The 12,795-nt window shown below is 43.6% G+C and overlaps 1 protein-coding gene across 4 annotated transcripts in view; it reads left to right on the top strand.

Annotated features, from left to right (window-relative positions):
• The first annotated feature begins 2,336 nt into the window (after positions 1 to 2,336).
• LOC116844695 overlaps positions 2,337 to 12,795 on the top strand; it is a 59,541-nt gene continuing 49,082 nt past the window's right edge. For all 4 annotated transcript variants that reach the window (XR_004378117.1, XR_004378119.1, XR_004378118.1 and 1 more), the window contains exons 1-2: positions 2,337 to 2,551; positions 8,279 to 8,376. Coding sequence is in view for 1 of the 4 variants with exons in the window: in XM_032816574.1 (XP_032672465.1) it covers positions 2,406 to 2,551; positions 8,279 to 8,376 (244 nt within the window). In the remaining 3 variants the exon portion in view is untranslated. The remainder of the gene's footprint in view (positions 2,552 to 8,278; positions 8,377 to 12,795) is intronic.

Below are 12,795 nucleotides of genomic sequence, written 5' to 3'. Positions count from 1 at the left end.
AATATCTCGTGTCATTACATAACGCGCTCTCTCTCCGAGTGAATCTTGATTTGCAGAAATTCTTCTAAACATGTTATTCTAATTAAATTTAAGATGTATCGCGATCAAATAGGCACGCACAAAGAGAATATTATAATTTTTCTTCATATAAATTTTTTTCAGTTTTACTACGTCTTTAGTAGTCCAGGAATAGGTGTCACTAAAGTCTATCTTTTCCTAAGGAATTTAGTAAATTTCATTGGAAACAATATAGCAAGTATTTTAATAATATATTTCAGTTCCTAAAATATATAAGTAGCATACATATAATAAAAGGATAATGAATTACTACAGAATGACGATCAATTTCTCGGTTACAAAATCCTATAATAATTTTCACTATAAAATTCACTTTGTGCAGAAATATCAAACGAAAACATGTTAGTTTTCATTGCGTTCACGGGGAAAATGAGGTCTTTTTCCAATGAAAATGAAAACAAGGAGAGGAGAAAATGTTGGCGCAATTTTCTTTTTTGATCGTGTCAATGGCAAAAAGACGTCGTTAAAATTTCCCAGCACTCCTAGTCTCGACATCATATTCGAAACGTCAACGACACCCGGCAGCACGATGATGCCCCGGCAACACGAGTGGGGCTTCGAGGATTTTCCTGATGGTGCACGTGCGAGAAAATTTTTAATCGCTGGCGAATTAATTTTTCATTCCTCGTATCGAGTTACCATCGCGCACGAAATCTTCTCCGATCGCATATATTTTGTGAGATAATATTTAAGTATTTATAGAGAACATATATATTCGCACACATACATCGGAAATATATCAAGTCGAGCTGTTGAATTATTAATGGAATTAATTGTGAAATTTAGAAGCGGTAATCCTAAAATACTGCAAACATAACGCGCATCTGATTCGATTATTATCAATTATTACAAGTAAATTCAACATCAACCATTAACGATCGATATCGCATTATGTTTTATTCAGCCCCGCCGTAATACCGACTATACGTGTAATTAATGGGTGTAAAAATGTGTGTGCGTTGAATAGCTTGTAATCCCACGTTGACGTACTAAAAGTTAGTAAAGCCATGATATCAACGCGAAAATTGCTCGCTATCCGTAAAGCTCCGGGGTATCCCTTGTGCCTGGAATCCTTTTTTTTCCGCTCGACCTAGTAAGGCCGAGTCGCGCGTCTCCTTCAAAATCGACACATCCATTTTACTGTTCGCGATAGAATCGAGGCAGAGCTCTATGCCGGGATGACAGCTCGGCGAGAATGCGCCCGGTCATCGGGATGTGATATAAAACCGTGAAGGGGAGGATCCATCGGATGAAAGGTGGACAGTCGCGGTGTGACTTATCGATCGAACATCGCCCAGGTGCATTCTCGTGCTTTTTCAAGGCGCCTCTTTACGCGGATGTTATATCGATCCGATTCGGTCGCTGCTGTTTTCACTGTTTTAAGAGTTAATATTTATGTAAAAAATAACCGAATATCGAGACTTTCGATACCGACAACTCGAGGAGCTGGAATACTCCGTGAAAAGCGCCGTAAAACATTTCATTAATCCAAAGCACCGCAAAATTCACCGACTTAAATCGATGGATATCATTCGCACTGTAATTATAAATATACCAAATATCATTTTCGCGTACGTACTTGCAAATGCGCCATAAATGCATCCTCGTCAGAATGTGGGATACGTGGCCATTATAAAACTGAGAGGAGAGAGAGCTGGGTAATCGGTCGTATTTTATCAATTATCGATGCTTTTAATCGAACATCGCAGCTGCAACAGCAGCAATAACGCTATATCAGCGGCTCGCCATCAATTTTTTTTTTTTTTTTATTTTGAACTTAATCACGCACCTTTTATTACATCGCGATATAGCTTCATCGAGCTGTGTTCGGCGTAGCATCGTGTAAACTCGTGTAAACGAGCGCACGACGATTAAAGCTATCTCGCCGCCACCGATTTATTTGTCTCCCTCACGCGCGCGCGCACGCGCGCTCGTTCGTCGTTGCTTCGTATTTGTTGCGTGTCGCCGCATCCCGTAAAATTAGATTCGCGCTTCGCGGCGCAAGGGCCCCTTCAAACAAATTGCGACGATTTCATGTGAACGCGAGCATGATCGCGCATTACCGCAACGTCCGAAAGCAAATGTCCGATCGGACGTCGTTTATCGCAGAAATCACACGCATCCGACATGAGTACGCTCGCGCAATAGTACTCCCGAGATTCTTGAATCGTTCTGGATCGAGAGATGGAGTCTCTTTAATCGATATTTTCCCGGAATGTTCCGCACTCATCGCAACGTCGTTTCCTGTTTCAGAAGCGCGAGCCAGAATAATCGGCCCGCCGGACATCTACGTGAAGACCGGAAGTCTCTTGACGCTAACGTGTCTCATGTCGCAAGGTCCACACGATTTGGGCACGGTCGCCTGGTACCGGGGCACTCAGGCGGTAGTGACGTCACCGCGGTCGGAGAACGACATCGACTCCGAGCCGCGTATCACCGTCGAGACAGATTGGAGCGACGCTCTCACATCGAGGTAGGCATCGAGTAAGCCGTTAAATCATTTATTCATTTCAATGCGTCATGCGTTGACCAGTGTAGTCGAAGAATCACTTATTTATCTCTATTAATTATCATAATAATATCATTAATTTATTCTACTTAGTGCTTATTTACATTAATTAATACTACGTATCCATATTATATCCATTTTATACGAGAAATAATATGTCAGTGTGACGGTCGATCGATCGCTTCCATTTAAATGTTAAATAACGCTCGAACTTTGCGCTAGAAAACGTTTTTTCTCTCTCTCTCTCTCTCTCGCGCGCGCGCGCGCGCGCGAACGAGTCGCTCTCTCGACCTCGCTCTGTCGCTGCGCGACAGCGTGTATTATAATTTATTTTTTAAATATCAAAAACCGGGTTTATACGCGAAACTCATTCGTCCGCTATGAACAAAATGGAAAAAGCCCTCCCCTCCCCCTCCGCCGCCGTCCACACGCCTGTCGCGCATCCAGTGTCATCGTTTCCGTCCAGAACAAGTCCTCGTAAACGCGTACGCTCTCTCGCATGATATTGTTACGAAGTACTATTTAATTTTTTACACCGGGCTCCAGTCGGGCAAGTGTGTGGACTAAATAAAAAATAAAGATCACACCGTATATGTATGTATATTTCTCTGGCGGTCACATTTTAACGCGGTTTAAATATTTCAATTTTCGTTGCAGCGTGTCCCTGCAGCGCATTTTAAAAGCCGGGATCCTACAACGCGACCAAGCATGCGCGCGTCCGTGTTTCGCTCTAAACGACATGCACACCGCAATTTTGTAAAATTGTTCATTGAAGAGCTTTGCGCGATGATAACATGCTTATGCCGCGCGGGATAAACTTGATCGACGAGCGGTCGGGAGGAAGCGTCGTAAAGTATTATTAAAGTATTAATCATATTCTCGCGCGCGTGCATGTGTATGTGTGTTTTTTTGTAACTTTATCAATCGCGATAGATATCCCCAAAAATGCGATCAATTTTCGGCTTCGACTGTTTATTTGCATATTTTATTCTTTTTTTTTTAAATCTCTTTTGCCAGAAGGATCAAATCGCTCGTCGCGCATATATTTCATTGCACACGATATACCGTATCTTTTTCGAGCCGACGGCGAAATAAATAAATGGTCCTCCGCTTATCCCCTCCCGCGCCCTGGGGAAATAATGAGAACTAATGGCGCTCCGGGTGGTTGTCCCACCGGTCCTACACGTCGCCGTGGCTCTTTGAAAAACTGATCCCACACTCAAATTAATTTATTTCGAGATCCCCGCATCTCTACAGGGTCGCCTTAAAAACGCGCGCGACGCGTACATCGCCATGGCAGTCGCCTGTGCTTGCGCGCAGCGTCGACTATAAATTTACTTTTTCTGTTGTAATTTCTAATCTATTTCTGATTGTTGTGTCTTCTTCGATAGCTATTTACCGATAACATATTATTGAACATGTACTAACGTCAAGTTAGTCACGTGTGTAAATTATTAAAGGATCTAGTTTCTCGAGTAAAGCTGCAACTTATATAAAATTTACACGTTATGCAAATCCGCTCATAGATTATCAAAAGAAAAAGATGCCAAAGCTTTAGCGCAAGATCACCTGTTCAAAAAGTAAAGTAGTCAGATAAACAAGTGTATACGTAAATTTGGTAGCAACTTTACTAGTTGATTTGTAAAGATTGCCTTTCTTTCGAGTACTTCATATGAATACTTATATTTATCACATAGAATGACGAAAAATAGAAATACGGAGAATAGTTATGAAAATTTGTTTGAAATAATATGTCATATAAAATGTAATGTGAAAGCATTTGAGTGCAACTCTAAATTAAATAAATTCGTTGCTGCACCAATAAAATAAAAAATTTACGTTGTTGTATGATGTAAATTTAATGATTTATTCAGCACAGTATATTTGTTTGACACACAGATGTAATTAAAAGAACTGCAAAATTTCCATCACGAAAGTCTGAGTACTCTGACATGTACTTTAGAATCAGACGCGAGTATTTGAGAAATGTTTGCCCAAGTACAAGTACAGACACTCGAGTCCTTTGTACAATGTACCTATAACTTGCGTCGCGTCTGTGTAGAGCTTAAGAGCTTCATCATCGTTCGAGATTGCTAATAAAAGTCATTGAATAGCGGACGAGTCCACGGAGATCGTGGCGTCGCGTGACGTCTGATTATTCTAATTGTCCGGCGCAGGGCTGAGACAACAAGGTCCTTTGTCACGTGGCCCGCGTACCGTGAAGACGCATCGGACATGCTCCGCATTTCGGGCGAGCTAGCTGTTAGCCGGGCCGCTTGTGTCGGCTCGAATATTGCGCGGCAGCCGCCGTTGTGTCCGCCGCGACGCGACGCGACGCGACGCGACGCCACGCGTCCGTTTTTGGACGTGATTGACGATTGTCACCACGACGCGTTACCACGCCGACAAATTTACGAGGCTGCGGCTCAAGAAGCGAATTAATTGTCGGCCCAGCTGCCCGCCCGCGACTTCCGCCGTGCACACGTCCGTTTTCCGTAAATCCGATAGGATTGTCTGAAAGTGCCGTGGTAGTATAGTCACGGTGGAAACGTTGCTATGGGGATGTCATCGCGGTTGGCTCATCTTCGCCCATCGCCGTGTATTCGCTCAACAATAACGGTAATCAGTGCCAGAATGTACGGAAATAATCCAACTCCTTCTCCCGTAGCAGAGACTATACGCGGAAATATTGTTACACGAGCAGAAAAACACGCTTCTATAATTATTATAATTACCCTCGTGTGAGATAAATTGTCAGTAATAACAAGCAAGTTCAGTCGTCAGTTGAAACTGATAATATCATACCTCGTAATATGCTTCGTAAATACCCAACGAATATACCTACATATTTCAAGTCCTTTAAAATCACGCGGAATCCTCCACGAGAGAATGAAATTTCGTCGCTGATGAAATGGAATGAAAATTACCTAGACATTATATTACACTCTCGGCAATATATTCATACGGTATTCCAGAATATAATAAATATTCACATTCATAAAGAGATTGAGATATTCAAATTTCACGTTAAGCGTGATCGGTGGCAACGGCGGCTAATGTACGATTCCAATTCTCAGATCTCAAACTTCTTGCATAAATCGCCCAAGCTCGATAATATATATAGTATGTGTAACCGGATATCGTTTTATTCTGTCACATCGAGACTACCTGGCCTTTTCCTCCTTTTTTAACCCTTCTCTTCCCCCTCGTCCTGGCGAGCGAAGGTGTAGGTTCGTCGTTGTTGAGGAGCTTAGTCCGGTACCACTATACGTTTTCATTATCCCCGGATCCTCGTCCACCTGGCTATAGCTCACAGCCGCCACCGTCGTCCTTCTCGTCGTCGTTGCCTGGCATCGCAATAATTATTTCGCAGAGCCTTCAGTTCGCGAATGCGGCAGGCACGTGCACGGGACAGTAGCGTTACGTAACCTTAAGCAGCCGTTATTGGTCCCACAAGCGCGATGCATTATGACGCCGCTCACGATGAAGCTAACTACTGAAATATGGCAAGTAAATGAGTAATCGATAATCTATTGGGAGCTGCGCTCCGCGCAACTTCTTCGCGCGAACACCGTATACATCGTGTAACCAGTATCCCTATTGTCCACGTACAATGCACGGACATTGTGTACATATCCAACTAAACTATGCGTCGCTTCTTATCTAAAAATACGCAAGTATTTTAAATAAAAATGATTACCCGATAGAAAAGAAGAGAGAGCAAAAGAACGAGAAAAAAAGAGAGAATGAAGAGACGAATAAATTTGGGAGCGATAATCTGTTGTAATTAATTCAGGCTTTCACAGAACTTTTATCTCTTCCGGAAGAGTGACAGAGGACGTCAAAAAAGACGAAAAAAACGCCGTAGATATCCGGATAAATGTTCCGCGAAAACACGAGCAATCGAAAATCCGCGCACGTGTACGTGTGATCTTTCCGTCTCTCTTCGTATTAATTAACGAACATTTTGTGTGCAAAGTCGCGCGTTAATCGCGGCAAATTCTCTGTTAATACGGGCCATCGTTTAGAAAACGAGCGGGCGAGTTGCTCTTCCAGCTAGTTGGCCGTTAAATTATCCGACTGCCGATTAACTTTTACATATACCGCGACTTTATCTCTCTCTCACGCGCGCGCGCGCGCGGCCGTAATTGCACGTGTTTATCTCTCCTAGTGCAGGGATACAGCGCGGTTTATTAATGCACCTCTCTCCGAGTCGTGCCTGTCCGAAGGCAAATTCTCTCTGTAAAACTCTGCCATCTCGCGTTGCACCTGCGAATTCGCCACACAGCCATTCGTACAAACTCGATATCCATATTTGAGAAACTTGCACTCATCGCATCTGCAAAAATCTCCGGACACGCGATACACCACGAGAATCCGAGTCCATTTCGATTTCCATTGGTCATCCCGATTTATAACGTTAACGAGTCCGGAACAAACGGAATGGAAAACGAATGAACAAAACAAAAAGAAGAGGAATACAACATTCTCCTCTTCCTGCTCCTCGATTTTCACGGCCGAGAAACATGATCGAGTGCGATGTAAATTGCGGACAAGAAAAATGAACGCAAAGCCGGAAAAATTACGCGTCGCGCGAACGTTAAGATGCGCACCAAATTGAGGTAAAGCTTTCACTTTTACAAGGGGATGTTTTTCTTTTCTACGAGACTGAACGGACGCGATATAAAATTTCGTTATTCGGACGTAATCAGCGTTGTTATTTCAGTTTGATGCGAATGCATTGTCGCTCCGCGGTGGACATATGTTGTTTATTCGATCTTATTCAGTGAATGTACTCATATTGACGCGATAATTTTAGCACGTTATTATTACGCGTCTCGCGTCATCATCATCATCGTAATCATCTGTTATACGATTCGAATTCTCTGACATGACGATATCCAGTGAAATAGAAATATCTCCCGACCGTGGTATCGGGATTGCGTAACATGATGAAATTTGCATGCATATCGAGAATACCTCCGACAAAAGTATGCGCAATGCATTACGCGGTGAAGAGAACGAACGACAATTGGACCATGCGTTGCCGCTAATAACGTCGCTGGATAATTATCGCTGAATTAACGATACTTCATTGTATGCCGGGAGCGTCGTTAGGTATTTTACACGAGATTCTGACTTTGCACGGGGGGCCATGATGATGAATCTGTTAGTGTGCGTGACGTCAGAACGATTTGGCAGTAGAGCGCGCGACGAAACAAAAGTGACGAGCGTCGAACGTATACGATGTCTATCGGGTCATATCGCCACCTAAGACCGGCACATTAACAGTCATTTGGTAAATAATCCTAACTGCATGCGGATCTCTGATTACTTATCAAACGATACTTGCTTCATGCGAGAAGCATCGATTCGGGTGGCTGAATAATGTTCTGGAAATACGAATCTGTAATTAATCACGTTTTCAATCAGAGATTGTAAAAGATTTGCAGCTAATAACACCGACTGTAACGCCTTGCTTGTTATTTCTCCCTCTTTCTCTCCCTCTCTCGAAAACATGGCGTTCGTAGCTCGGAAACAGCGCGATCTTGTTTTACGGTTGCTCTCGGAGAAAATTGCGATCTCCGCCGTATTTGCACTGTGGCGCCGATTGAAATCTCGTCTCGCGTACACAATTCTGTGAATCGCGGCTACAATTAAGCGATAAACTGTTACCCTTTTGTGCGACAGATTGAGGATCACGCATGCGAAGCCCGGTGACTCCGGAAACTACAGTTGCGTTCCTACGGTGGCGGAGAGAGCGAGCGTCAACGTGCACGTGATCAATGGTAAGTCCGTCAGAAATGCCATAACTGATCCATGCGACAAGATAATCCGTGTACGCGCCTCGATCACTTATCCCCGGCGGCTCCCTACGCGATACACCCGGTCTTTATTTATCACAGTGCATTAACCTTTTCACACATGATATATTCCTTTGACGATTCCTTCACGATTTAATCTCCTCGCACGCGCGTGTCTACGAGAAATTAAAATTAAAGCGGTGCTGCCTCGCTTTGCTGTCGCGTAAAATTCGAGACGCACTTGCGAGTTGCCGACACAGACTATCGCATTGCAAATTTCAATTAAACATGACCTACCGCCCTACATTACGGGCAGAATCCATTTCTGCGCTGACGTTTTTCCTCCTTGCCGTCAGATCTGATCAACGTGACGGGCGGATCTTTATCGTTTTAACTGTTATTTTATCTCATGTGCTCGCGGATCTATTTTGCATTATCAGCGAGTACACCGTTTGCGGAGTGACTTATGAATTTACGACGGACGCGTGTGATTATGTCGGAAAAGTCCGGTCAGAGATTATATCTCGCAATGTGCGGACGCGCGTGATTAAACACACGGTGTATAAATTACTGACAATTTAATTAACTGCTAACTCGTACATGAAGCACACTGTCAACTTATTATCCAGCGCAGTCGGTGTTTTCGCTGGCATGTTTTTTCCGTCTACTTTGTATGATAACGTATAAAAATAGCCCAATATCGCCAAAGGCGCGGAGCGTTTTCCGGAGACGAGTCGGCTGCGAAAAAGCGCAATATCGACGGAGGCGAAAACACTGGCGAAGGTGAAAGGTAGAACGTACAGGCCGCTTGAGAGACGAGTAGTCTCCCGATGGCCTCGTATGCGATCGAACTTGAATTAGAATCGACCATGAGGAAATCTCGACCGTTTATTCTCACTTTCTCGTGAACGGCAACATGACGATCAATCATACACATAAATAGAGGATGTTCTAGCGTACTCTTCCGCGTTTTTGTCGGATTCAGGATCGGAAAAGAAAGACGAGGAAAAGAAAGATTCATGAAGAAAGATCGCTTGACACATTTGTCGGAATGGAAAATGGACGCTCGTCCATTGAGCTGTGCAATTAACGTCCGCCGAAGAGGTATCGTAAATAGAAAGAGCGCGGGCTCACAGAGATCGCGTTGGTACGCCTGTAATTTGCAGGAAAGAGGAAACAAGAGAGGGAGGAAGGAAGGAAGAACGGGCGGGCAAGCGGGTGGGCAACGACTATACTCGATGTACCGCTTTACCGCCGGCCATTATCTTCCTTTTGTTAAGCCGACTACGGCAAAACGTAATTCAATTCCTCGCCGAGGTTCGAGCGCGCGCGTCCACCCACCTTTTCAACGATGGACCTCTCATCCGACTGAATTCCCGATGGAAGCCAGTCTTTCGCTTACATTCCGGATCACGTACCGTGCGTGCAGATATTTTTCTGTAACGAGCCTCCGACTTGCTCGTGATTACTTTGTGGCTCTTATTGTAAATTTGAGGGAGGACGGAACTCTCCCCGGGGCGAAATCTGTACGCTACGGCGCAACGGCACGTCGCCGGCTGCATTTCAAATGAACAACCTTAAAGTAACGGCAACGAGGTCAATCTTGTAGACCGTTACGTCGAAATTATGGCTCGCTGATGACAAAAATGAAAGAGCGCGCCGCGGAAATTTTGTGTCGTCACTTCTTAAAAATCTGGTAACGGGATCGCGACGAAAAACTGTAACGACTACCGATTATTACCGAGCCATGTAGAGCGAAGAGGACGAGATCATGGGAGAGGGAGCGGCAGAGAGAGGAGAACGATTTCATACATTCCGTTACGAATGTGTGGGGCTTGCGCACGGCAATCAGGAATTTACGGCATCGCCAAGTCGTTAAACAAGCGTATTTCAACCGGCGCATCCCGGAATCGTCGAAACAATGCAGCGCGCATGTTTTACATTAATGGAAGGGTAATTAATGTGTCGATGTCTTTGTGGCACGAGAGCCGCGATACTGAGAGATATAATAATAAACCGTTTTACTGCCTGACCATAGCCGCTATTTAGTCGGATCTACATGTATCTTGTAAAGTATTCGCAGTGCGACAACAGTTTCGATCGCTCCCGAGACGATATTTCAGCGCGAGCCAACTCAGGGGGTTTTGAAACCTGCCTCGATTAGAGAAAGAAATTCCTTGCTAGCATTAGAAGTGTAAGAGATATATTTGTAAAAATATATTTGTAAAAATTTCCATCGCGACTTTCCTGGGGCGCTTTCGTGGACTTCTGTCTGAGAATCGCTGCTTTGTGCGTCACGGTATGCATGCAATTTTCCATACATTCCGTGTGGCGCAGAATGAGCTCTTAGATGCACGTGCGCGTTTTGTAGAATCCGACTACTCGACAAAAAAGAGAAATAATCCTTGCGGATGGCGTTTTTCTTGTGTATAGCTGAACTATACACGCGCGTTGGAATTTTTCGGGAACATTTGTGTGCTCACGTTTGTACAATAAAAATTTTTATCGCACGATTTTCGCCGCTGTCAAATGCTTTAATAACACGACAGCATCTGCCCGTTTAGATCGATTCACGAACTAGTATTCGCGACAAAATTCTGTTTGCCGCTCTTTAATTTTATCCATAGTCAAATTTTACGTGATAGACTAAATAATTAACCCAAATAATATTTTCGTCGTGTAACTATTCAAAAAACGAAATTTATTGGATTAGCAATATCTACTGTGTCTATCAGTTTATTTTAGCATATCCATACATGTTTACACATGTATTTGAAACAATTTGAAAAAAAGTAAATTTGATCAGTTTCGCTTCTTAACACACTCATATTTTCCAAAATTTCGAGTGTGAACAATTTGCGCTGAATTACGTCGGTCTTTGTATGTCCAAGAACAATTCCACGTGCATCGAGTGCACGGGAATCTTATCTTTTCCACGGTCTTTATTTTGACTCGCTACGACCACTAGAAGTGGAATTATCGATGTTTGTATCGAGCGGCTCGCTCACCCTGCAGGATACCGTTATGCGCGAATATAATGCACGCTGCACTCCTCGCTGCGATTGCAGTGCGCGCTTACCCCTTTCACTCATGGCCTTACCCCCACCACTGTCCCGTTGCGTGAACAGCTGACCAGCAGAAGACCAGCCACGTGCTCGCTTGAGCCGCGGGTTCAGTCGCGCGTGGTATCGAACAGAGAGCGCCACCGCCCGCTCCAGCAAGCGTATCGAGTATATTCGATTGACTCTCGAACTCCCGCAACTTGTCGGAACTCCCAAACGCGTTGAAGGCAAAATGTAAGTTTGGTTATTGTTGCCTGCTATTCCAACAATATTGTCTATTATTGTATCGTCGATTTAAGGTACAGTTAAACGTTACAATGGATATAAATCCAGGTAGCTTCTTACGTGGCGCAGGTAGCTTCTTCGTTCGTGACGAGGTTACGTGCACGAAAAGAGGTTATAATATCCCCGCATTAGAATATACATAAGACATTTTTAATTAACAACTATGTGGAAGTGGTTTTAATTAACAGACGTTTGAATATGCAAGATATGTTTAATTAATTAACCGTAATTTTACCGAGGCATTTTTAATTAACTGGCAGAATTCGTAAAACGCCGAAACAATTACGAGTAAAATAAATGATGGAAACGATAAATTCACGATCCTTCAGTAACGTAACAACTTATTTTTCACGGATGTAGATTAAATAATTGTACGGAACGTGCTTCTCTATAAGTTTCGTCTCGTACGTCTTGCGCGAAATGTTACCAAGTACTTACCGAAGAACTTTAATTTACAGTTAAAAAGTCGACGCCATTAAGACGGAAGCACACAATTTTACTGTTCATTTAAAGTAACGAACGCAACTTCGCGAACTACGAAGCACTCCGGGTTTTGTATCGTTCGCAGAAACCCAAGTTTCGCGTATTCGTTAGAAGATATTGCTTTTCTTCCTCGCGTATCGCCAGGAACGCATGTGGGTGTTTAATAATTTTTTATGTAAAAACGCTAATTGTCGCTCGAGCACAAACGGCGCGAAATGTCAGTATATATGGAAATTGACGAGTGAGCCGCTCGCGTCGCTCTGAATAATTCGCGAATTTGTTTCAACGATTATAAGTCGCGCGCGCCACAGCACACTCTCTAATGAAACGTATCAAATAATTAGATATGGCGAATACGTGTGCGCAGCGAGAAGAAAATCGAGCGCGGTTATTATTATCGCGACGGTGACTTCTTTTATTAAACATCGTTGATCTTTACGGGTGATGTCGCGGTCTCCTTGAATATATTAATAGTTGTTACCAGGCAAAGTTTAATTCCATTCGTTGCAGGGTTACGAATAAAAATTTAACAAGCTCCGCTCTCTCTCTCTCTCTCTCTCTCTCTCTCTCTCTC

This window comes from Odontomachus brunneus, unplaced genomic scaffold (assembly GCF_010583005.1).
Source record: "Odontomachus brunneus isolate Ranch 3 - 2012 unplaced genomic scaffold, Obru_v1 Obru_scaffold_045, whole genome shotgun sequence".
NCBI classification, from domain to species: domain Eukaryota; kingdom Metazoa; phylum Arthropoda; class Insecta; order Hymenoptera; family Formicidae; genus Odontomachus; species Odontomachus brunneus.
The sequence above is the reverse complement of the archived record's forward strand: the minus strand, read 5'-3'. Positions and strand labels throughout refer to the sequence as shown.